The sequence below is a fragment of the Anopheles gambiae genome, chromosome 2, assembly GCF_943734735.2.
Source record: "Anopheles gambiae chromosome 2, idAnoGambNW_F1_1, whole genome shotgun sequence".
Lineage (NCBI taxonomy): Eukaryota > Metazoa > Arthropoda > Insecta > Diptera > Culicidae > Anopheles > Anopheles gambiae.
The window spans coordinates 115,950,791-115,977,263 of NC_064601.1; the positions used below are offsets into that span (position 1 = coordinate 115,950,791).

Below are 26,473 nucleotides of genomic sequence, written 5' to 3' on the forward strand. Positions count from 1 at the left end.
TTGTTTCCCACCAGGCCGGGGAAGCTTCTGGGGCAAACCAACACACTCGGTGATGTGTATGTGGGTTGCAAGCGACGCTACTCGATCGGAAAGCCGTTAATGGATATGGGAAAACTACCGTGTGCCATCGAGAGAGGTGAGAAAATTCCCTCACACCTTCTGCGGGGAGGGGGCGGGGGGTGGGTACGATAAGATACGGAAAATGTGGGTGAGATTGGAGTTTGACGCACACGGCGTTTCTGCCAGACACACGGGAAAGTGATTTACTTCCATCACTGTAGAAGAAAAACAAAACGCACCAGCAAGCGTACACCCACACACTCAAACACACATGGATATGCATTCCTCCATTATTTAATCAAAAGCATGGCAGCATTTTTGTGTGTGAGCTCCGATTCATTTCGTTTCATTAGCGGGCCCTGCGGCATCGAGCGGCAGCAGCACTAATGTGATAAGCAGCGGAAGATGAGAGGAAGGAAAGAGTCTGAGCACGTTCAATTATCTGCATATTTTAAGATCAATTTCACAAATTTCCATCCACTCGCAAGTAGTCCACTCACTCGCCCACTCGGTGGCGCCACCGTAATTCAAGGCCTCCTGCGCCAGCGATCCGGACGTGGTATGATGATCGGTCGTCGAAGAGCGTCGGTAATTGCACACGAGGGGAAAACGGGAGAGCGTTTAATGCTGATAACAGTGCAACAGCAGCAGCAGCAGTGACCCAGCCAAGTGCAGATTGTAGAAGGTTTCATCGATTATGTGGCTCGCCATCATCCCGCCCCCGTTCCAGCGCCTTCTTATCCAATGTTCGTAGAGGAAGGGCTTTGGGATTCGATCATCTTGTACTGAGAGGAGCGATTCGATTAAGAAGACGCAGAGGGGGTTGATAGTGGAAGTTGGTGCGCGTGCAACTTGTTCCCTGCTGTCGATCTGCCTGTCCTATTCTGTCCTTCGCACAGAATCTCAAACACACGCCCCGACACTCAGTTTCCGAGCGACTGACCACGACGAGGGTGGAGTACAAGCCGTGAAGTACATGGTGAAGAGGGCACTCGAACGTTAGAGTGTGGACCTAACCGTACGGTCGGCACAACAGAGTGGGGCTAGAGAGGGATAAGAGGAGCTTTGGTTTATTATAATCATTTCCAAGCGAGCACGATTCGCGCCACCTCCCCCCCCCCGCCACACAGTGATTATTGCGCATTTGGATTGGGTTGTCGCGGCCTCTGCTTCCGCCTCTAGAAATCATCCCACAACCTTCCAAGGCGCATATCTGACGGATCACATCATCGTATCGGGAGAACTTTGGAACGTGTCACGAACGCTCCGTCAAATCTCAGTGCTGGTGTGTGTGTGCGCTCTGGGAACGTGCTCTTCAGAGGGTTCGACGACGCTTTGGGCGGATGTCCGACGACGTTTGTGAATTCAGAATCCTCGCCAGAGCTCTCTGGAGTGGTGATGGTGAGTACCACGCGCTCTCGTTCGATTTGCCAATTTGAAATGGACTTGGTGTCGTTTTGGGTGGGTGTGAACAGTGTGTCAGTCTGGTGTGGCTCCTACGCCTTTGGTCTTGCGGTGTACGGCACTTGACACCTTCGTCGCCATCGATCATTGAACTGCTGCTGCTGTCAGTGCTGAATTCGGCGATCTGTAGTAACTGTTTTCCAGTACCTCGGGGCGAGGGAATGGAAACATTTCTAACCACTTTTTAAAGAGGAAGTGTGTTGGTTTGGATCTTTGGAGTTTGGGATCTGGTTTCATGGCCGGAGTGGTGGTGTGGAGTAGAATTTCAATGATGGCTCAGGTAAACTGGAAAGCGATGACGGCACCTTCGGGGGGATGGTGGAGATAGGAGACGTGGACGTTAATTGCTATTACCGCGTGCAAGTAGGAAGGGTTATAGTGTGTTATAAAATGTATATATGGCAGAGGTACGGGCAGTGGTACATTGTGCTGCACTGCACTTTAGGTTCGTAACCTCACATTATTTCATGTGCTTTCATCTTCCATTTTCGTTTGCTCGTGGCTTTGAAAATGACGTCATACCCCTCGATGCAACTCGAACACAAGATGAACCATAAAAGCGCGTAACTCTACATAAAACCAACATCTTGAAGCTACAAACTAAAAGGTTCGACATCTTAGGGTCTCACTGTTGACCATGGTTGTCGGCATGACCCGGTCGGCGTAGAACGATTCAAAACTATTTGCGGCCACGATTAGCTCGCTCTTCCGTGTTTCCCTCCCATTTCCCCCGACCAAGGGGCTCGGCGTCAAATACAGTCTTTGTTGGAAATTAGTCGCGAACACGTACGCGAGTGGAGAGTTCATTCCCTCTTTTACTGTTTTCCCGGTACTCTCACCCTCGATTGAACCGTTAGTACATTTCCTGTGAAGGCTCAACCTCCCCCCCCCCCCCCACATGCATGTGTGCAACAGTGCGTGATGCAAGTGCATCAGAGCCTCTGTGTACCGGCAGCATCATCATATGGCGCCAGTCGTCAATTTCCTCGCAACGGGTACTAGCACGACAGCGCCACCATTCCTCCTCATAGACGTGGACACAACGACGCAAGGGGGACGGTGGGTGGCGGTGATTGCATACATAAACCACCCCTTTTTCCCGATTGAAGCCCCCCCCCCCCCCCCAACACACACACGTTGGTTCGGTTCGCATGCTAACATGAAAGGATGAGAGAGTGGCACCAGCATATCGGTACAGCGCCATTAAGTGCCACCTTTACTTCGCTGGGGCGACACTCCGTCTGCCTTCTTTGTGTGTGACGAGTGGCCATGGCTAGTAGTGTGTGCGTAATGAATAAGAGATGGGCCAGTTTTGCTGCCAGGTTTGTGCTGCCAGTTGCTGAGAACACAGAAAGCAGCTCTATTTAGTAACATACCCGAACACTACCGTTGACGACGGCGATGATGATGACGATGACGACGACGACGACGGCCGGCTAGTCCCGCTTGCCTAATGATGGGCCTTTTGCTTGGCTTGTCCATGTCCACGGGGTCAACGAAAGAATTGCACAGAATTGTGGTGTGTCCCAAGGAAGCAAGGGGGTGGGGGGAAGGTTAAACTCTCTTTTTCAATTTCCTAGATATAAATCTTGCATGTGCACTCACTTGCAACTGAAGGTGAAGGGCCTTCTAGCTCTATGGGGCCTACGTAATGGAAACATGTTTACCGTTCTGGATTCCCTTCGGTACCGTTTTTGTTTAATATGAAGCTAATCTAGAAGCGATTGCTCGGTGTCGTTTTTGTTTTTTTTATTATGTTGGGGCAAGTGTTGTCATCATCGTGCCTGGAATTCGTAATCATGGTCCCAAAATTATGGAATTCCAAAGCTAATCGTCGGCGGGCGTTGTTTTGGGTGCTAATTCTTGGAGCTAAATTATGCAAACGACACATGTACACACCACACCACACCGGGAACGGGTCTCCAGTGGTGGTTAATTAGTAAGCACAGGGCCGTTGCATCAACATAAACCATTCCTGCGTACTGCGTCGATTAATGTAAATGAATTAATGTGCTAACAGTGATGACCCACTTAACTGGGACGCCACAGGAGGAAGACTTCAGAGCAAAAGTGACCCTTCGATCTGTCCAAAAAGGGTTAAATTAAGGGGCCATGTTGTTTAAATGGTCGTATTACTCTCCGACGACCTGCTCGAGTGCCGCCGTGTACACAGCTATCTTATCTCGTAGTTCAAACTCAGGCTCGCACACACCATTACGGAAGAATCAATGCTTTATCGTAATATAAGGGGGGACCAACCTGCATTTATTGCTTCAATTTTTCTGTAATGTGTCGTGCGGACATGTAAGCGTGGCAATCAATTTCTAAGTGGTTGATTTGAGCTATCTCTTCCTACCTCAACCACCAACCCCCCACTTTCCAATGCTTCCCTCTCAGGGGTTGCCAGCCAGAGGGTGTACCTCGTCGGGGACTTTTTGTCCACAGTGTGACTCTTTGGTTACCCGAACACTGTGTGAAACTGTGTGCGTTTGCAATGACGTGACAATGTTCTGCCCTTGTGTAAAAGTGTATTTATTGCAGTGTGGTGTTGTTGTTTTTTTCCCCCCATAGTCCTCTCTTATAGCGCCAATCACTTGCAATCGTGATTTAAGGCTCAAAAGTTGTGGCAAAAAAGCCTTGATTTTGCGTTGTTGTGTAATTTAGAGTGTCTTTTGGCAGAGTTTCGTCGACGAATATTATTTTTGTTAAATTCCAAATTAATTTACAATAAGAAAAAAAATGTTGAAAAGTTGTACGAAAGAAAAGTTATGCCTTTCGGTGGTGAGGGGTTCAAAACACCAAAGGAAGGGAGGATATAGCAGATTGACGTGAACACGGTACATAACCCAACTCCTCCCCAATCTTTTGCCCTTTTCAATCGCTCGTCAGAATATTTCCGCTTCGGTCGAAATGTCAAAACGATTTTACGTTCGCATTCGGTACAATTTCCTCGGTCGCTTTTCCGCCTGGATTCTTGTGGTTTATCAGTTTGGAAAATGCTATTACCGTCCATGTCCGGCGCGGCAAGTCGTTGAGTTGTAGTCATTGAGCGAGGGAGAGGGGGAGAAAAAAGGCAAGCAACACGGCTTGAAGGTTATTGCAAGATTAATTTCTCATTTAATGCTTTGTTCCACCATCTCACCACCTCATTATTTATCTTGAAATGCTGTGTCGTTCCATTTTTTGTTGTTGCTGGCTGGCTGCCTGCCGATTTTGGACAGCTTTTCAAGTCACAGACACATTCGAACACACACAGCAACACTCCAAATTCGTTCGTTCCCAGTTCGTGTTCTAGAAGAAACCGGGTGCCAAGTTCCGGAACACAGACGGGAGGGCCATTTTGCGTATCGATTCAACATCGAACGCGGCGGGGCAACACTTGTATATGGAACATTGTAGCAACTTTGTCTGACCGGAGAAGAGGGAGACATCGTAGTTGGGGTTGGAGTGTTTCCTTATGGACCCCGTTTCAAGTTACTACGACGATGGGGGAGGGGTTGTGTTGTGGGATGATCGCGGTGGCGCGGTGGTAATACTATTTTATTTAATAAATAATCGAATCTATTACGGTGCAAGCACAACAACAATGTATACTTGAGCGCTGGAAGAAGGCCCCTACCAACTGCAAAAAGCACAAGCTCCTCGTATTGATGTCTTGTGCGCCGATACGTTCATTTCGTGTCAATCGCTTCCAGTGCCCGAGGGTGGGGAGAAAAACTGTGTCAAGGAGTCGTCCCTACTTTTCCCGTCCTTCCCGTGGCCCCCAGTGGCTTTGCCAGTAGACAAAACTGACAGACGGAAACATCATCGATGAGAGATCCCCAACAAGGCAAGGATCTGCCGGCACCGGTCTAGAAAGGTGCGATGGCGATGGGGAGGGGGACGGCGACGGCCTGGTTTTCGGAAGGTCTCGCTGCGGCTGCCCGGGCAAAAAAGATTGATGGCAGCGATAATGATGATCTCGTCGAGCCACCACCACGGGTTGAGCTTTCGATGCCATCAGCACACCGCGATGGGGTTCGCGATTATAACGGGCCGAGTGGGGGGAGATACATAGGCATTACCTTCTCCCGCGCCCAAGCGTCATCTGTCCCAAGCGCCGAAGAATGGTGAGGTGAACCATGACTTTGAAAGTTCGACGAACTTTTCGTGTACTACTCACACACACACACTCATACACACCGTCCCGTTCACGGGACTTCTCATCAATCAGGTCGTCTGGTGTGATGGGGCAGAGGGAACAAGGCGGTTGGATGGCGCACAACCTTTCCCGGGGCCGATGATCCGGGTTTGTTGCGATCGGCAAAGTGAATGGTCACGAACATTGCGAACATTGCGGCCGCGGTTCTGTGGACGGGCCGAGGTTGATGTTTCGATATAATAAAAAATAATAACACCACCAAACAATTACATTCGCGCGCAGTTCAGATTGTGTCTGGCTGGTTGGCTGGCTGGCGGTGTAGTCTGTAAGAATGTCCCGCAGATGATGATTGCTGCTTACACCCGCTCGGATCTCTTCTCGTGTGTGCGTGTGTGGAGGGATCTTAAGAAGAGGATGTTTTTTTCTCTCCCAAAATAATATCCTCAGGTAGAGTTTGGTGTGACTTTTCCTTTCTAGGTAGAAAAGCGTAAGCGCGTGGGTCGGGGAGATCATTGAGGTTGAGAAGATTTTCTCCTATGATTAGGACATCCTCTTCCAAGCGGCCTCGTTTTGGGTAAACGCTCTCGGGTAGGGTAATTTTCAGGTTGACCCTGGAAGCCGAATTGGAGGTCCATAATTTCTGGAAACACGATGCCGACGAAGATACGCTTGTACCCCGATACCTGATGAGCAAATCGTCCCCTGGATGGCCATTTACAGCCGTCTCTACCTCCAAATAAGGCTCTATCAGGGATCCGTCCGATCGTTCGTTCGTTCGTTCGTTCGTTCGTTCGGGATGGATAATAAGCTGCGAATTATGGCCATTGTCATCATGTAGGATTGTACATTCATCTTGTGTCTGCTGGTGCTGCTGCTGCTGATCCTTGAACCACAAACGGGTACGAATGCTGGCATCGTCTTCCCAAAAGGCAGAGAATGCAGCGCTTTGTCTCTCACACGTCTGGTTGGTCTGGGGGACCCATCTACACTTTGGGTTTGTAATAGGCCTTCAATAGTTTATAGCTGCCATGAAGCACACATCAGCGCATACCCGCCAAAGACCTCCTCTCGCCCAAGTTATCGCGCACTACTTTTTACTGCCTTTGATTACCTTCACAAAGGCTTCTTTTTTGTTTGGCTAATCAAATTTCCTCCTTCAAAGATTGGCCTCAATCGGTACGCACTTGTTGCTTTTACAGCAAACTTCTCCAAACTTTCGAGAAGAGGTTTGTGCTCGAAATGATGCACACGCTCATGCTACTTGTCCCAAGCGGCTGGGCAGCAGAAGAGGAACGGAACGACGCCGTAAACAAACACGGTCTAACGGTGTGCCAACCCGCGTCCAACGGAGCTTTTGTTTATCGGCGCCGCTGTAACAACGTAAACAACAATCTGTGTGTCTGTGTGTGTGTGCGCTACAGTTTGTGGCTGTTTTTCCTCTTTTCACCAACCCATACCGACCGAAACAATAGTTCGATGCGTGTGAATATGCTTGAAACGGATTTTTGTTTCAATTTCTCTCCAGCATCCAGTCCACTGGCGCGAACACTCTCCTCATTTGCATCTGAAACAAGTGTGGTGGACGATCGAGTTGGGTGGGGGAAGAGTGGACTGGGGAATTGGTTTCGTTAATGGAAGTCTCTATGGGTAATGTTGTTGTATGCTTATGCCCTAGCAATTGCTCTAGTTTAGATGGAACCCTTTTTGACACTTTTTGTCTCTTTGTAAGTGTGCAAATTTCCGTTCTCTAGTCTATAGTCTGTGGCCCTGTGGTGGAAAATAATACATGTAGATGCATTTGAATGATAAATGACCGGCGTTGGACGACGACGACCACCGTGTGCAATGTAATGTGAAACCCCATTGTGAGGGTCTTTTAGTGGTGCAGGAGGAGGAGGAGTAGGTGGTTGGTGTTCCACCTTGCCCCGTTGTACTGTTGATTCTCATTCATATTTAAATTTGGTCTGTTTGAACACGTGTCGCCTTGGCCCACGAAGAACTGGGAAAAAGAGCAGTTTGTGTTAATTTTGGTGTGCTTGGTTGGTGGTTGGTGGCTATTTTGTTGTTGCTTTGTTTGCATTCCCCCGCCGCACCACCCCGCTTGTGTGGTGGTCAGAACCGTTTTTTTAGTGTGCCACTGCCACTGTCGACGTCCTATTATGATGCGAAATGCACTTTTTTGTTGGTGTGGTGGAGCTTTAACGTTCAGCGTCATCTTTCACAAGTTCTTCGGGTGTGAATGAGGAGGGTGGTAGCTGAAAAAGCAAAATCCCATTTGCTATGTCACTTTTTTTTCTGCAACTCCATGCAACAACCTCCAAAAGCGACGAGTCAGTCACTTTTTGGCGGCGCAATAAAAAAGCAGTGGAAAATTTGGTGCTTCAATCAAATGGTGTGTTGCATAATTGGATGATTTTGGAGCTGAAGGATGATAGGCTTAAGCGAAGAGCGCAACCCATGCAGCTGACCTTAAACTGCAGGTGTTGTTTGTTTTTGTGTGAGTTGAATGCAATTCCTTTTTGTTTCTAACCCCAACAAACACACTCCTCATTCTAGGGGAGCATCATGTATGTTGCACGGAAACTCTCCAACAAGAGAGAGAGACAGAGAGAGTCCCATGATAATCCGCAGGGCAATGGCTTTTGCTTAATTAGACGTAATTAAATCCACTTTTCGTTATCATTGCGTCTCGTTCCTTCTAGTCGTATTCGTGCAGAGATGGAGAGCCGGGCACAACGGGTTGTGTTGTGCGCGTTTTTGTTGATTGTGTGTGTCCTCCTCTTCTAGCAACCACACTCGGCGGAGAACGTAATCTTCCCGGTTGTTTAAGAATTCCACCCCGAAAGGCTATTGGCACAGGGAAGGGACCAGGGAACGCACGCGGAAAACAACTCCCTCAGTGATCGCGAGCTCTTAAGAAACGCAGACCAAAGCAGAGCAATGCTTAACCTCTCCTCGTCATCATCATCATCTGCTGCTGCTGCTGCTGCTATGCTGTGCTGGAGCTTATGTGTGCTGCGCTTGATCGTGTTATTCGCCCTTCTTGCCGCGAGCAAACAGTTTTCGGAAGAGACATGCTTTGTGGAACATGTGTGCGAGACACGGGGACGGATTGGTAAAGACATTGGAGGCACATGATGATAATAATGGCACTTGCAATGATGGTGTGGTGGCTGTTTCTGCGACTCGACAGTGCGAAACATAAATCCTCCCTGCCGAGCTGTGCTCTCTTGGTGTGGCATTTCGGTTGTGCAAAAAAAGATGCTATGTTCCCGTTGGCTCTACAGCTGTGGAGTTGGTAGGGCAAAACGAACGGTATTATAGCACATGTGCTCGCTTCAGCTATTTGGTTAGCGCTTGTAGAGCTTTTTGTCTGGTCAAATTGTTATGGTATTAGGACATTATTTGCTGGCTGTATAAAGGACTCACAATGTAATGTTTCTTTGAATAGCTTCTTCAAAATCGAATTGGTTGAACGGGAACAAAAGAAAAGAGGTATGTTCCCATACCGGGAATCGAACCCGGGCCTTCTGGGTGAAAGCCAGATATCCTAGCCACTAGACCATATGGGAGATGGGGAGAGAGGAGCCAAAGTCGTTATAAATACGCAATGCAGCATGCGCGTACACCCCTTTCTTTCTGTTGAGTTCCTCGAAAGGGGTGGGGATAAATGAGAGCCAATGAGAGCTACCGTGAGCGAATGGGCGAGTTAACGTGGAGCACATCCCCAAAGAACGTACACCATTGAAACGCAGAACGGTTGAAATCACCCTTTTATCTTGGACGAGATTCAATGTTTCGTTACTTTCTTTATTCCAAACTGTTGTTACTAAATTGTAGAGAGCAATTGTGAATATGAGATTCAATTGTTAAACTATTGGGGAGATTTGTGTATCATCTTGAGGTGAAGCTATGAGTGTCAGTGTGTTTACTTGAATTGATTACGTCGACCAGAACTGCTCCACAGGCTAGAGAGTCTACACAGAAAACTTTTTTTACTGAACTTCAGTAAAATTTTACTGAAATTTTTTTAACTGAAGTTTCAGTAATCGTTTCAGTAAAAAGAATGTTTACTGAATCATTCAGTAATGTCCGGTGCTCACCAAAATGACAGCTCGTTTACTGAAATCCCAGTAAAGCCATTCTCATATTACTGATTTTTCAGTAGTTGGTAGCGATTAAAAAATGACGAAATATTTATTTTAAATTGAGTTTTTATTGATGCGCAGATATTGCCAGTCCCTCAGTTCATATTCATACATGTTTTGTGTTGTTCTATACAGTTTTTATACTGTATTTTGCCGCCGCAATTGTAGATGGTTCAGTAAGCGCTCACAGACACCACGCAATTTCAGCAAGCACAGTGGATTGTAGCAAACATTTTACACAAAAACACGGCTGCCATTGTTTTAAATTAATCCCGTAAGCCGAAATATCACCTTAAATTTCACCAGGGTGCCTGCAAGCGCCTACAAAATCAACTTTTTGCACATCACGAGCAAGTGGGAACCGCATTGTTTTGTTTTGATGTTCTGACTGACAGGTCGATTTGACAGAATGAATTGCTGCATTTTCAGTAATTTGTTTTACTGATATCCAGTGAAACGACTTATTTGACACTTATTTTACTGATTTTCAGTAAAATGCGTATTACTGAAACGAATTCAGTAAATTATTTTGCTGAAAGTCAGTAAAAACATGACATTCATGCTGAAAATCAGTAAAATATTCTATTACTGAACCGTTTCAGTAAAAAACTTTACTGAAGCAGGATGAGAAAATTTGCTGTGTACGCATTCGAGTTGTGATGAGGTCTCGTGAATCAATTAGGGTATTAGTGGCCCTCAGTTCACCAGTCCCATATTGTCTAGTGGTTAGGATATCCGGCTCTCACCCGGAAGGCCCGGGTTCGATTCCCGGTATGGGAAAGTTCTTTTTTTTATTGCTGGATCATCGAATCAGTGCAAATACTTACTAAAAGAATAAGTAAAAGAAAGATATAATGTTAAATATAATTCTAAAATAGTAGTCGTAGTAACTTACTACACATGGCACATATACGGGCGCATCTTGTTTTGTTTTTTTGGTATAAATACGAACGCCAATGGTCGACAAACTTTGCGAGCCAAATTAGTGATGACGATCTATGTTAGTATGCGGATCAAACAGGGACTTTAATAAAACAAATTAGAAAATCACTGAAATACAAAACATGTCTAATAGTCTCTCTTTACTTTGAAAGTGCTCGTAGAGTTCCATTGTAAGTGCCAAATTGACGAGCCATCTAAGCTAACATATTCATCGCCATGTGTCTCTTGCGGAGGCACAAAAAAGCAAAAGAAGCTTTTCCCATACCGGGAATCGAACCCGGGCCTTCCGGGTGAGAGCCGGATATCCTAACCACTAGACAATATGGGACTGTTGGGAAGGGCCGCCCTGTAAACCCACAGGGTCGCTGGCTATGCTGCCGAACTGCATAGCATAGATTTGGAGCATAGTTTGTAAATTATCGTTTTATTTTAGTTGAATAATCAATGACACTGTTTTTATTGCCCGCTTTACAATGCCTTCCTTATTAGCCCTTTCCACTATTAACACGTTGATTGTGGCAACAGTGCAACAGAGCCATATTTCGGTTGTACAGCAGCAGCAGCAGTAAATCATCTCCGAGACACTTTTTATTACTTCCATCCACACGCCCCAAAAAACCCACAGTGACACAAGGCATCGCGCCTTGTCCGATTGATTGTCAAATCCATTTTTAATTCCTTTTCGGCAGCCGGTTACCAGCCGTATTAAATCACTGTCGGCACGAAACGCATCCGGGGGAAAGGGAAGGATTACATTTTTTTCGCTCGTGTAATTAAATATTTGATTGCAGACGCCGGGGCTGCTGCATCGCGACGCATTTTCTCTGTTTGGTGCTATTTTGACATAGGCATGGGAAAACGCGCAACAAATTGTCATTGTTATGTTTTGACGGGAGGAAATTCATCACCACCAGCCGGTTTCCCAGTGAGCGGAGCAATCCGGTGCAATCCGATGATGGATGCATTTGCTGTTACTGCACTAGTCACTCTCCCTTCTCCATTTTTTACGACTGGATGAGCTTAGTATGAATTATTTAACTTATTTCACGTCCGCGAGTTTGACTCACTCCGTTCACCCCGAACACCGGGCATGATGCAATTTTGGTGTGTGTGTGTGTGTGTGTGTGTGCTCAGTTCCTCCTTTCCCGCCTGCCGGCCTAATCCCCTTTCGCTGGTCTCTTCCACTGTATCAACAAGCGTATCATGTGCGCATCATTACAACCGGCGAGGGAGAACCATTAGACGAATGGGGTGAAAACAGAAGATGGGAGGTGGCTGTGGCAAGGAAAAGGGAGTCTGTGTGACAACCCCTCGTACTCCCACTCCCAACCCCTCTATCGCTCGAGGGAAGCGAGTTTTACATATATGTACATGTTGCATCGATCGATCAGACAGACGTGGATGCTGACAAGGACGGCGCGATGAAAGGCCCGCAGCAGGCCACGCACACGGGGAAGGATCAAATCCTGGCTTTGTCAATGGACAAAAGGGATATGCCCGGCACTGAACTATGTGGGGTGGAAAACAACCCCCAAAGGGGAAAAAGCCGTTCCGCTGTTTCGTTCTTTTGTATCTTTCCACGCAATATGGTTGTTGAAAGACGAGAGACGGTCCTTGTGCTCCCCTGCGCCCGGTTTCCTAACGTTTGTTATTATTTGTTTTGGTAGCGATCCACTCGTCACCCTACCTACCACCCTCACACAGCTCGAGGTCCTTGAGCTTTCTTTCCGCGCCTCCATTACACTCCCCATTTCTCGCCCGTCCACCGCGGGGAAAGCGTCGTCTGGTGAGGTTTGGATTCTGCGCAGATCCTTCTTGGTGGCGATGACTCATCGCCGGTCCCCATCCCATCGCAGGCGACACAGGCACATGTACATTATTTACTTCTCCCAAACATGTTTGGGGAGGACATAGGTACGGGCGAAAAGGAAGAGGAGCGTCGTTAGACGGTATGATGTGTTTTCTTCTCGTGCTTCCGGTCCTTTCTCTTGGAATCGTCAAGTTTTGGTGTTTCGGTCGTGTCTGGAATTGATTAATGGATGCACGGATAATTCTGTCGGTTTGGGTGAGGGCGAAGGTGTTTTGGAGGGACGCTCTTATGCAACGGTATTATGGATTTTGAGCAGATAAAAAAACGTGTATACTGTATTGATCCGTTCTTAATTGTATTAAAATGCTGTGCTGTGCGTCAACTTGCAGGATCGTAAAATAATTGGTAATTAATTTCTTATTCGTTTGTTATTTCCTCTCGTTGCAGGTAAATATGAGCGAAGGTGACCTAAAAGACGAATTTTAGCAAAATCGATCCATGTCGAAGTAGTAAGTCGCTGTAAGTAGTCATCAGAAAGGATGTGAGTGTATCTGTCGACGACCCCGAATGGCCTTGCAGCTTGGTAGACACTATACAAACCACCATGTTATGTCGGTCGACGGGGCTCATTTCATTTCCCTATCGCACTCGCGTCTGGGTCTGGGTTTTGACATTGAGCGATCGCAATTGTTTCCAGAAGTCTACTGACCCATTCCCGACCTTATTTGTCGGTGGTGCACATCGTCATCGAAAGCGAAACACAACATCGAGTCCAAACAGTATAACCTCCAAAGACAACCCTCTCTCAGGTCGGTTTGGCGTGTTGTACGTGCATCCAGCTGCAAAAAGGAAAGAATGGTATTGGAAGCGTGCTAAACGGCGCTGTACAGACACTCCCGGTGTGTCAAGGTGGAAAAAAGAATAGCTACAAAAAATGGGTTAGCGGGCCAAGCAGTCGGAAGGGGCGAAAAGTCCACGGCCCCCGGCCAGGTCCATGTGCTAATGACATAATTGAGGCGTGAAACGTCGCCAATCGGTGGACGCCGGTCTCTTGTTAGCATGTGCCAGAATGTCTTGCAGCGCAAGAGCTGCATATTAGTCATGGTATACGATGAGGAGAGTTGTACTTCCGCGCAGTGCAGCAGACCCTAGCGGGTGGGCATGATTGGTCATGATTTTCTATGGCGCCATAGAGCGGAAGAAAAACAAACATGCTTAGCAGAGCGCACCCCCGCACTGGTCATGTTCGGTGGGGAGGGAGGTGTTGACGGAACTACGAATCAATCAATTCGATCCACTCATTCCCGGGAAAGGGGAAGAGCGATGATGATGGTGCGAGCTCATTTACTATCTCTGTTGATAGGTTGAATTTGTGGAACTGCGTGGAGGATCGGTTTGAGGTCAGGGTTTTGCAAACACTTCTCTCCCCCGAGAAGTGTTTAGGTTGTATGACAAACAATGTAACACAAATTACCGAGCAAAGGGTGTGTAAATATGACCCACTAAGCAAGGCACACGGGCGACGCCGCCCAAACGCGACTGTACCACATGTGCGATAAGTTCCCACAGGAAGGGGAATGTCTTCCCATCCAAGGTAGTGGGTCACATGTTGACAGCTGTACAGAAACGGAGTCGTCGTTCAAATCGATCGCGCGAAACCTTGTCCCATGCCTTGTGTTTTAAGCGTTTTGACACCTGTCGTGTTGTGCCTAGAACCCTGGGGGTCGTTTATTTCGCTAACCGGTCATACACGCGATTGTATCGACAACAAAGCAACGCTCAGCTTCGTTATCAAGGTCAATTATCAAACGATTGGACGAGCTTGTTAAATGTAGCTTAACAGCATAGAGTTACACGCAGCAAAAACAAAAGGTGCAGTCGGGCCCTAGAGGATTACTCCAAAATTGGATAAAGTTAGGCAAATCACCACGTAATGTCCAAAACGAATGGCTCAAAACCGTATGGGGAGTTTCGTTAACCACTAGAGAGCTTTAACCTGTGCCAAATTGTGGAAAAATTTGAATGGAGAGGATCATTTTTTCTTCTTCTCTTGGATGATGTTTGAAATGGATCCCCATTTGAATGGCAAGTTTCCCTCTTCGTGGGAAATAGTTTGGCATGGAAGTTTGGGAGGAAAATTTTGATTTGTTCTTACATTTCGAAAACCCACGCAGGAAGAGGAGAAGTATGCTGGGTTCGATTCATCATCCCGCGCAATGCGAAGTTCCTGCTACAAAGTGTGAAGTGTGGTCGGAGAGATACATGATCGCATGTTGCATCCCGCCGGCGGTCAGTGCTCTCTCGTGCTCTGCTCTGTTGGATTCGGCATCACTTATCATTTCGGTACTTCCTTCTTCGCCTCCTGTGCCTGTGTGTGCTTTGCTTCCTCACTCAAGATTTCCGCTTATGTTGTGCATCTTAACCGCCAATGCCGCTCTACTTGTTTGTTGTGGAGTGGTTTTTGTGTTGTATTTTGCCTATTGTACTTCCCTTCAAACAGTGATCTGGTGGTGATTTCTTGCTTATTTGATTTCGATCCTCTTCGAGTCTTCCGCCCCATGGTAACGTTTGATTATTTGTGTTTCTCGTATCTTTAGAGTGAAGCAACAACCTCCCCTCAAAAAAAAAAAAAAAAACAGCTGTTACATTCGATGCGGTGTTATCTTAGTTCGAAGATCGTCTGAACACATTAAGAGCAGCAGGGTCTTCCAGGGCCTTCGCGCCAATAATGGACTGATCCGAATCTAATTTAAATCATCATCTGTGTGTGTGTACCTCAAGAGGGGCGCCCCTGCCGAAAGGTATCTCGTAGCTCTCGCGCGCGGGGCAAATTAGACACTTCCACCCCGGAATCTTGAACTCGCCGGGGCCGCGGTTCGCCGTCCGTATTGATGGCATAATTAATTTGTATGGTTGTGCCCCTTTGGATTGCTATGAGCTTTCGTTCGTACTTTTATTTTCTTTGTCGGTCAGCAGCAGCAGCACCACTCAACAAAGCAAACTCATTTAAATACACACTCGTAGGAAATAATGTAGGAAATGGGAAATGGGCATGCATGTTTGAACCTGAAAACAGCAAAGTGTGTTCAAGCCAGCTTGAACCTGCCGTTATCAACCAGACCAGAGTTGCACCTCGGTTGCTTATCACACAGCAGTGTAGCATATTGAGGAAAGTAAGAGCATATTTTAATGTGTTTGTGTGTGTCTGTGGGATTTAAGAGAGGGTAAGTTTTTATCATTTTATTGGGTGCGCGAGAAAGGTTCACGAATGTTCATACTCTCGATATTCATTGGTGGTGCGGTGCCGTTAGTGTGAGAGCTCGTTTTCCGACGACTTTCTCGCCCGGAGAGTCTCTCGCCAATATCGAACAAGCGAGAAAGAGTATTGGATTTTTTGATACGCCAGGGGTGTTCAATGTATATAAATGATTGAAAACGATATTGTTCTTTACATAAAAGAACAACTTTGTTCAATCAAGAGTTGACTGTTGGAATTTAAATATCTTCTTGGTAATACCGAGCAAGTGCTTTGCTTACTCGAGTGGATAAATGCAATAAGGGAGAGACTGAAGCTTGCCGACCCCTGAGCGACGCAGCGCTAGAAGCGAGCGCGTATGTTCGCAGCGTTACTATTCGCTGTGCGGCGTTAGACGCGTTCGGATCGTTTTAGTGTCGCGTTCCCCGTAGACAGACCCTCACGTTGAGGAGAGGTGTGGTATTCGAGTGTGTGTGTGTTTTTTTTTTGGTGATGATTTGATGGAATCAGATTTAATTTTACAGTTTGATGAAATCAGTGAAGAATCTATAATGGACGGTTCGCTTTGCGCTTTGCATCCGGTTCGAAGGACCAACCTTTAGTTTCATTACAAGCGAAAGTGAAAACGGCTTTTATTGCTGGAAAGACTAAAAGATTGCCACATTTTGTCAGTGATGTGTGAATTACTTAACTTTATTGCAATTATTCTTACATCTTAGCAAAAAACCATACGCAAGTGAATCATCCACGCAAAAAGTCGTCCTTTTTTGCTGCATCTGTATGAGTGTAGGGAGGGTGGAGTGGTACATCCTGCGTACATTCATAAATACACACCCACCAGCAAGCCGCTCCCTCACTAGACGAGGCATATCGTAGTAAAAAAGGGACTCTTCCCCTACTAGCTCGTCCTTTGTGGGTGGACACACTCGCTTGCTTGTAGTAGTAGTAGTAGTAGTAGCAGTGGTGGTGGTAGTGCATCGGAATTTACTCGAGCGATACACTGCCGTCGTCGTCCTTGTGAAGTGACTCATCCTGTGTTTTTCCCCCTCGCAACGCGGTATAAATGTTTGCGGCAAATGCGACTGCCAAACGGGAGCTAAATTGTGAGAGGAAAAATCGACCCAACTGGCTGCTTTTTTGCACCACATGAAACCAAGTTTTTACGACATCATGGACAGTGTTGCTGTGGACATTTGCAGACATATAATGCTTTGGGTCCTTTCAACCGTGTAACCGACTGCAGTCGACATTGTTACACCGTTTTTGGAGGATATTGCACAAAGCTTTTGCTTATCGTTTGTGTGTGTGTGTTTGTGTTGTCATTCTAGGTGCGTGTTCAAGTGTCTGTGTCCGTGTACAGTGTTGTATTTAGAATTGCACAAAATAGTGCAGTGGTGTGTAGTGTGAAAAGAAGAAGAACGCATTTAGACAAGCCTTTTTTGCCGTAGTAGGTAGTGTAGCTGCAACCAGAAGAAGAGAAGAGCGTAAACCAAGTGCCGCAAACCGCATCCATCCAATATCTACTCATTCACACCTGTGTCTTCCGCCGTAGCACGTGCGCACGTGCCAACGCAAACGCCAAAGTCGTGTGGTGAAGAGAGAAGGAAGAGAACTCTCTCGCCGCTTCTTCAGCTTTTTCGTAAGGATTTGTGTGTTGCTTCCTTCTTCTACTGAGATACAACCAGAAGCGACACCAACGCGCACAATGAGTAGTGTTTGTACGCGTTCGTCAACGTTCAATGTAAATTTATTGCCTTTTCACAACACTTTTGCTTGTGTGTGTGCATTTCTACTAAAATGTCCCTAAATCCTTGTCCCTTAACAATTCCAATTATAAAAGGATTCGCTCAGCTTTCACCTAAATAAAGGTTGTTTTCACATCAACTGTTCCGTAATGGATTTACTTGTTCTTGTTTCGAATATTATACGGCTTGCTAAACGATGCCTTTCAAGAGAACTGAGCATCGAAGTAAATAGCCAACATAAAAAGAGCATAAACTATATATGATTTATTGAATATACTCTCTCTTTCTCGATAACTTCCACTATAAGGTGTGATAAATCTTCCTCAATTTTGTTGTGGCTCTTCCCACTTCCAACCGATTGCCTAACAACTGGCGGATTCGCGGGTTTGTTTTGTTTTCCACGCGCTTCTTTCGATTCGATTCCTATCTGTTCCGCAAAGTAAAAGTGCAAACATGCTATGAGTATGGTCCGTATTTTTGGCACACGTAGTATTATTACACTTTGGCCCTGGTGTGTTACACAACAACAGCGATTAAAGCAACTTCAGGCAAGCTGCTCTTCGATGAGCTGCTCTGGGCGGTGGTTATATCAATTTAACGTTTATTTCCAACAATATATTGTAAGCTTTGCGCAACGAACGCGCATGGCTTAGATATCTATCATCATCATCATCTAAAACCCACCCCGTGCTCAATATGTGTCATTAGGCTGTGTCAGCATGCTTATTTAGCAACGAAATTATCAACCGTGTAAGTTGAAGGGTAGCTTCCTGATTTTACACTCCATTAAGCCTTTTTTTATTGTTCAGTGGTCTAATTTAGTGATTCACCTAGCGAACCAATTTAAATAGACACACTGATGGAGATGATGACATGGTTGGTAGAGAGCTATAGAGATAGTGAGAGAGAGAGAGTACAAAAAATACACACACAAATTCAGTAAATGTGAAACACCTCCTTTATTTTTGTGATCTTTTTGCGAAAACCTTTTAACGTGAAACGCATCCCGGCCCCATAATATCCTTTTCTATTTTCGATCATAATAGAATTACACTGTTCCACAGCGCCATGTGTGCCTTCCATTATGTCCGGAATATTTTAACCCCCTCTTCCTCCCAAACACGCCCCCCCCCCCCTCCCCCTGTGTCCTTTTTCCTTTGACGTCAGCAAAACTTCAAGGCCATTTCTAGCCACCGAAAGTGGGGTTGTCTTCCGGAAAACGGGGCCGAGATAAAGTTATCCCGCCCGTGTGTTTGCCTGTACGTGTATGCATGAGTATGTTAGCTCCTTTTTTTGGCACCCGTTGGAAGGACCGTGGAAAGTGTGTCCTAGTAGGAACGTTTGCCAAGAAAGCTGGAGCCGGCTCAAACACGAAAGGCACGAAAGGAGGAACCGCTGTTCGCCGAGCACAGAGGATGTCGTAAGTTTTTTTTTATGAGTTTAAGGTACTTTGGGGAGGGCACACCTACGAGGGGTGCGCCAACTGGAGAAGAAGATCTGCATGAAAAGAGGTGTGCAAAGTTCCCCGGTGGTTCCATGTCAAGGACATTGTTTTTCCAGTTCAAAGCTCATGCATCAAGGGGAGAAAAGGTTGGGTTGGGTTGTTGCAGGCTTTCGTGGGAGTGGAAACAACTTTCCTCCACACTGCGGCAAAGCGCAATTTATCGTCACGTTGTTGTTGTTCAATGCAGTTGTAGAGGAGTATAGAGATTCAAAATTAAATAAACGGGTCTAAGGTTAAATAACGCAACTGCTGCTGCTGGTGCAACTCCCGTATGGAAACTTGTGAGAGCGCACAGCACCATGGCATGCTGTGTGGATACTGCAATCAATAATCGATCGAGTTGTTGCTGTGCTGTGGTCATCGTAGAAGGGCCTCCTTGTTTTGTTTTTGGACCTAAACTTGTTCCAATGTTGATCAGACAGACAGAGAGAGAGGGCACACGGGGGATGAAGCACAAAAAAAGAAAAGAAACCATTCACCTGCTCTGTTACCTTTTTCCGGTTGTTGTTTGCAAAGTACGCTGGAGTCCGGGCGCTGTTGCGCTCCCTCCGATAAGGTCCTCCTCCGGCTGGTGGTTGTCTATCGATTTTGCTGCATGCCCCCCCGAACACACACACACAACAGCCCCGAGATTCGAGCCGCAGGTCGCACCATCGGTGGTGGTGATTTTCCTCAACACGCTGTGGACGACTTTCACTCTAATCGCTGCCCCGCGATGCCGATCCCTGTCGCGTTCCCTCCTTCCATGAGAGACGGTTGAGATAAGTAAACGAGCCTCGTCCGCCTCTTCCCCTATCCTCCCCTCGTGCCGCAGAGCAGAGAGGCTTGACGCAAGAACCGGCCTTCCTTCTCTTCGCCGCTTGGGTTCGCTTCCGCCGGAACTAATCATTTCCGAGGCAACGATTCGAGGCGTGGAGACGAAATTGAGACACCTCCCGTGTTTTTTGTTGTTGTTACGTCCTCCACTTCCTCCCAAATTGGAAAGATTGGAGGGGGGACAGAGACCCCCGCCCTGTCCCCTTGGTAGTGTTCCCTTTAAAACGAATACCTCCAGCGCATTCGATGGTTCTCCCTCCCGGTGACTGTCATCCCGCGATTAGTGCGCGAATCGAGGCGTAAAATTTCACATTTTCCACGCTGGAAGGTAGGGAGGTGGTGGGTCTCGGTCGTCGTCAATGTGCCATTTGGTCGATCTCGCCCCTTAACCGGCGCGAACTGCTGTCCCATTGAAACAAGTTCCAGCTGACGAGCGAAACTCTCGTTGACTTGACTGGCTGACTGACTGGCTGGTGACACCTGTTTTTTGGGTAAATCAGGGCGCTTCTCAGGTGTCACTGACATCGGGCCGTTTGATGGACGGGGGGGGGGGTGGGGGTTTTGTTAGAGATTGATTGTGTACGGTACACATATCTCATGTCAAACACATGTCACATATTACATGGAACATTACATGGATTTATGTGGATTATTAGTTTGAAAATGGGTTATCTTTTGTTGTTCATCTAATCTAATAGCTTTATGACCCATGGAAATTGTCATTTTCCTGGTCTGTAGCTGTAATTTTCATGCAAGTGTGTTGAGACAAGTGAACCGAACAACTAATCGAATGTCGACAAAGGCATCGCTTTTCTTTCTCCTTCGCGATGCATTTTTCATATCCTATCGATTTAGTAATGTGTCTAAGCGTGTGTGCTTACATGTGAGAGAGAGAGAGAGAGAGAGATGATGGCGTGTGTTGTGTCTGATGAAAATTGAAAATGTCCGGTACGATCATTGCCTCTTCTCGCGTGTGTATCTGACGCAATAATCGTTTCTACCCTCTTCTTCACTCTTCACCCCTATTTGTTGTGCAGCTCTGTAATCGTCGGGGTTTTGTTTTTCCCACCTTGCTTTGCAAAAAAAAACAAAAAGGAAAATGATAAAAAACACTTGCGCACCAACCAGCCCCGGCTTTTCTTACTAATTGATTAATGTTTCCGTGTTTGCTCGTGTAAGACATCTGATCTGTTTTTTTTGTTGCCGTTGTGTTTGCTCCGATCGCACGCCAGTTATCATCACGGTCCAGTGCTAAAAACATCATCTTGGAGGGGGGGCCCTCTAGACTGCGATCTGCCGCGTCCGATCGTCCGATTGGATAAGGAAAAGAGTGGACAATCCTTGAGCCCTCCCCCCCCCCCGGCCCGGTTCGGCGTTGTGTGGTGTGGTGTTGCATAAAAGAAATCGAAACCTGACCCCTGAATGTTCACTTTCAACGAGCAAAAGCCATCCCGGCCACACACTATCGGTCGATCTTGCCCGCGGACGGACTTTATCGATCACGGCGAGCGAGATATGTGTTGTGTGTACAGAGTGGTGTCGTGTCGATACCTCCGACCCTCCGAGGAGCTATCGTAAAGATATCTCGCTCCGCGGAACATGCGAAAAAAGTAGTCCGAGTGAACAGTTAACACGTGCAGCTTTCGGAAACGGGAAAGAGATCATATTTAATCTAACAAAAGGCTTTTATGTGTCTCCTCCCGGGTAGCCACGAGCGGTTGAGACAATCCCCGGGCCAAGGGGCAGAGGGACAGAAGGGGGGAAATGTTTGTTTCTCCACAACCTGTGCATGTTCCGTTCGATTTGTTGCTGCTGCTGCTGCTGCTGTTGTTATGTTGCTCAGAGCCCCGAAAAAATGGAAATGAAATAAAAGAGCAGCCAACTCTCGCGCGCGCGCGTACGGGGACCTGATTTTGAGCTGCGTTCCGTTTTGCGCAAATAGCTGGAGCAGCTCTTTGGCGGCGACGGTGGCCGCGGCGGCTTTCCATGATCGCCGCTGGACATTCATATGGTTATTTGGTGAACCGGCTCTTTGCTTCCGATCATAATGAGTTGGTTGTGTGTGCTTTCTAAAACAACCCTTCCACCACCATCCGATCAACATATCCCCCCGTTCCCGTATGGGAGACTTTTGTATGCGAGACCCGAAATAATAAAAAACCGATCTCGCTACATACATTTAAAATAGACACACACACACTGCGGCTTACGGGAAAGGGGAAGCGATATATGTTGGTCGTTTTTTTTTTTGGCGAAAGGTGAACATCATGAGCGGGCAAGGCAGCTCACGGTGAAAGGAGGGGCGCTACCCTTTGGCGGATTAAACCATCGGGAAGCAATGTCGACGGCATTAGACGTAGATGAACCTACTTTTAATCATGTTTTTTTAATTGAAGAGTTTACGAGAGAAAGAGAGACGGAGAGAGACGGCCCTTTTTTTGGCGAAACACAAAACATATGATTGATCATCACCGTGGCAGCAACTGATCTTCCCCGCTACTTTCATCCCTTTTTGGCATGAACTCAAAGCAATGAACAACACAAAAAAGCTTCCACCAGGTCTAGTTAAAGACCCTTGCACGGTTGTGTGTGGTTCAACTACTACTACTACCACTAGCACGTGGAAGCTCTTTTTCTCAAGTCTCCATTTCTCCTCTTTTTATCTCTTCTTCTCACTTCATCAGCGTACCAGGGTCGATCGCCAGTTTTTGCTTTGATTTGGTTGTTGTTGGTTTTTTTTTTGGTTAAGTTTTACTTCTTTTTTGCTTAGTTTCATCTCGTCTTTTAGTTCATCTTCTCATCATCCGTTCATACGTGTATGTGTTTGTTATTATTGTTTTTATTATTTATGTTGTTTTTGTTTTCTTTTTCTTTTTCTTTTGTTTTTTTTTTCTTTCTTTTTTCCTTTTTTTGCAGATCGGATTAATTTCTCCTTCTTTCCCACCCGGAGGGCAAACTCGGTTTAGTGTGTGTGTGGTGGGATTGCTTCACGTGTTTTTGGTGTTTTTTGGGTTGTACAGTTTGTTCCTTCTGTGTGTTGTTTCTTTCTCTATTTAGGCAATGCTTTTTCGGTGCCTCTCAGACAGGCACTAGCGGTGATTTGGGATCTTTTGCAATATGGAGTACCTTCCTTAATCACCGTTTCACCGTGCGTGTGTGTGTAAGAGAGAAGGTGAAGGGGTAGCAATACAAGAAGCACAGCAAAACGACTTCAAAACAGCAAACCTTTCCCCCACCAGGTCCCGTTCAGCTTAACGTGTTACCCCTGTCTGGAGTGTGTCGTTTTTTACTCCAATCGACCTCGCAGATCAAGGAAGAGTCATCTCACTTTCCTCACACTAGAAAAGTGTTTCCTTGCCTAATCTAGCTGGTGGTTCGTTTCGTTTGACTAGCTTGTTGAGGTCGTTAATCAGTAGCGCACGTAGTTTCCCATCAGCTCGTCGGAAGCCGACGCCGACGTGTCGAATTAGAGAAACCTGAACTGCCCGAAAACTGCACAACCCAACACACACACATCCCACAGGGGCACCTTGACGCAGAAGAAGGGGTGGAGAGGGGTAGATTAACGGGAAAGTCCCACGGTGGCGCTGCAGGGCAATGCCTAAAGGTCCGCGCCCATCAGCATCTCATCATCATCATCATCATCATCACCATCTTCATCAAAGCCATCAACGCCAGTTAGCGAAAAGCTCTGATGGTCGGCTGTCGGAAGTAAAGCAACTCGCACCTGTGCTGCGTTCCACCCTTAGGCATCGTCAGGCCCACTGCCAGAAGGCCATCGTAGTGTCGGGCGAGGGCGAAAATTGTGCGGTCAATCAAAGTCAAGCGTGTGTTGCTGCTGCGGGTTTGCTACTACTAATAGCCGCTGCTGAGTGTGTTTAATCGGAAGCCGCACACATCACTAATCATTTAATGGCGGCTCGGTTTTGTTGACGTCACGTTCCCCTGTCACGTTCACGTGGAACATCCCTGTGGGAGAAAGTGTTCTCCGTTTCTCCTTCTTCTCCTCCTCCAATCCCACTAAACCTATTCGTGGTTTGTTTGTTAAACTTGGAATGACGCCTTGAAGAAACGTTCCGATTCGCGGTCGTCGTTTGACGTTTAACAGCAACCAAATATCCTCAAACATCCTGTTGCTTTTGCACACACACACAAATTCAAACTCTTTGGAGATGTTCGACATTATCCTTTCTTAACATTTTTGAATATATTCTCTTTCTTTTGCGTGGAAATCTAAATACTATAAACGGCAATGTATTGTTCCAAACACGGCGTTTCCTATAATTGAACAAACCTCCCCAATAGTTCGGCGGAACTCGCAGCGAGTTCGTCGGCAAACTGCGCGCCCTCTGTGAAGCGGGCGGTGTAACAGGCCTCGCCGGCAGCGGAGGAGGAGGAGGTGGTGGTGGTGGAGCAGGTGGAGGCGTCGAAGAAAAGCGCATCAGCAAAAGCACCGACGACATTGCGGATAGCGACGAGCGCGACATGACCAATACACAGGTAATCTCAACTCACCGAGAGAGTGACCGTCTACTAAACCGCGGATCATACTTCTACTACCAATACACCCGATGTGATGCCGAGAGTCTTCATTAGCTTTGTCTAACTTCCAACCGTAGCTCCGTGTGTGTGGTGGCAACTTAATTAACCTTTCAACTCGGAATATCTAACCTACAGGAGCGGAGCAACAGTGATATCATTCCGATCGATGACTAACAACACGCTTTTTGTCTTTCTTGTGTTTCTTCCCTACCTTTCCTCCCGTTTTGTACAGCTCTGGTTCCGTGGCGTCCGGCCATCCAAGTTCCGGCACGTGTACGGGTTGCCGACGCGCAAGGAGTGCTGCTACACCGACATCAGCGTGGTGCGCAGCGGCAACGATGGTAACTTCTGTGCGGTGAACCCAACGTTCCTCGCGATCGTGGCCGACACGACGTTCGTGGTCATCCCGATCGCGACGACCGGGCGGATCGATTTCCAGTGCTGCAAGGTGATTGGTCATGCGGGTCAGATACTCGATCTGAAGTGGAACCCGTTCGACGATCACACCATCGCGTCCGCTTCGGATGATTGTACGGTAAGTGTGTGTCTGTGTGATTGATGAAGAGATTGATTCTCCTAATAACTAACACGTTGAAATTTTCGTTTTCAGATCAAAATTTGGAACATTCCCGAGGGTGGATTGGTCAACAACCTCACCAACTACGTGACGGAGCTGGTCGGCCACAAGCGCAAGGTGCTGCACATCGAATGGCACCCAACGGCGTCGAATGTGCTGCTGAGTGCTGGGTTCGATCACACCGTGTGCGTGTGGGACACGGGCAACACCGAGCGTCCGCTGCTGAACGTTATCGACTGCCACGTGGACATGATCTACAGTCTTGCGATCAACCGGGACGGGTCGATGATTGCCACCACGTCCAAGGACAAGAAGCTGCGTGTGATCGAACCACGCAGCGGTATTGTCGTTTCGGTAAGAGCTCCTGTTTACTTTCCGGTCAAGCATCGTCCTAATACTGTTCCCTTTCGTCTCCAGGAGGGCATCTGTCATCTGGGTACCAAGTGTTCGAAGGCCGTGTTCCTGGACAACGGGCGTATCCTGACGACGGGCTTTTCGCGCCACTCCGACCGTCAGTATGCCGTCTGGGATCAGCACGATCTGAGGAAACCGCTCACGCAGGAGGTGATTGACAGCTCGAGCGGCATCGTCACGCCGTACTACGACTACGACACGCGCATGGTGTACCTGGCGGGCAAGGGCGACGGCAACATCCGGTACTACGAGGTGGTGGACGAGCCGCCGTACGTCCACTATCTGAACCAGTTTCTGTCCGGCCAGCCGCAGAAGGCGCTCGGCTTCATGCCGAAGCGTGGCCTCAACGTGCACCAGTGCGAAGTGTTCCGCTTCTACAAGCTGCACGCGGCCGGCAACATCTGCGAGCCCATCTCGATGATAGTGCCGCGCAAGTCGACCCTGTTCCAGAGCGATCTCTACCCGGACACGCTCGCGAACCTGCCGGCGATCGGGGCGAAGGAATGGTTCCAGGGTCGCAACGTTTCACCGATCCTGATGTCCATGAAGACGGGTAAGGGTGAGGTGGTGGTGGATGTGAAAGATATGCTCAAGGGAGTACTAACAACGTGGGTTTTTTGTTGTTGTTGTTGTAGGTGAATCCATCATGGAGGTGTCGAATGGCAAATCGAACCGTAACAGTATCGAGTCCAAAATCCAGCGAACACATTCCATCCATCTTGCCAACGGAAATCAAACGAACGGAGGCACCAACACCAACGGTCACACCGTGTCAATTTCAAACGGAACCGATAAGAACCACCAACAGCAGCAGCAGCAGCAGAATGGCGGAAACTATGGATCGAATCTGACCAACGGCAACAACAACAACAACAATCATACCATCAGCGTGAAGCAGCAACACAACTCGCTGAACAAAGAGAACGAACAGCTCGACAACCGCAAGAGCGATAACAATACGAAGAAGTTTGCCTTCCTTTCGCAACCGACCATTCCGGACTATCGACCACAAACGGTAAGTATAGAAGGTTTTGAATTTAAGGATTTTGATTGT

At 47.3% G+C, this 26,473-nt stretch overlaps 1 protein-coding gene and 3 non-coding genes across 8 annotated transcripts in view; 2 read left to right on the top strand and 2 right to left on the bottom strand.

Annotated features, from left to right (window-relative positions):
• The window catches only part of LOC1269703 (coronin-1A), a 31,195-nt gene that overhangs the window by 2,701 nt on the left and 2,021 nt on the right, over positions 1-26,473 (top strand). For 2 of the 5 annotated variants that reach the window (XM_564732.3, XM_061645601.1), the window contains exons 2-6: positions 24,192-24,386; positions 24,661-24,963; positions 25,039-25,359; positions 25,423-25,972; positions 26,055-26,434. In XM_564732.3, coding sequence (XP_564732.3) covers positions 24,372-24,386; positions 24,661-24,963; positions 25,039-25,359; positions 25,423-25,972; positions 26,055-26,434 — 1,569 coding nt within the window. In that variant the 5' untranslated portion in view covers positions 24,192-24,371. Of the gene's footprint in view, positions 1-16,178; positions 16,291-17,149; positions 17,563-24,191; positions 24,387-24,660; positions 24,964-25,038; positions 25,360-25,422; positions 25,973-26,054; positions 26,435-26,473 lie in introns of those variants that run through there. The other 3 variants (XM_061645603.1, XM_061645604.1, XM_061645602.1) reach the window with 3 other exon arrangements.
• Trnae-uuc (transfer RNA glutamic acid (anticodon UUC)) lies at positions 9,166-9,237 on the bottom strand. The gene has a single exon. It is a non-coding gene; the product is annotated as a tRNA-Glu (tRNA).
• On the top strand, positions 10,522-10,593 carry Trnae-cuc (transfer RNA glutamic acid (anticodon CUC)). The gene has a single exon. It is a non-coding gene; the product is annotated as a tRNA-Glu (tRNA).
• On the bottom strand, positions 11,012-11,083 carry Trnae-cuc (transfer RNA glutamic acid (anticodon CUC)). The gene has a single exon. It is a non-coding gene; the product is annotated as a tRNA-Glu (tRNA).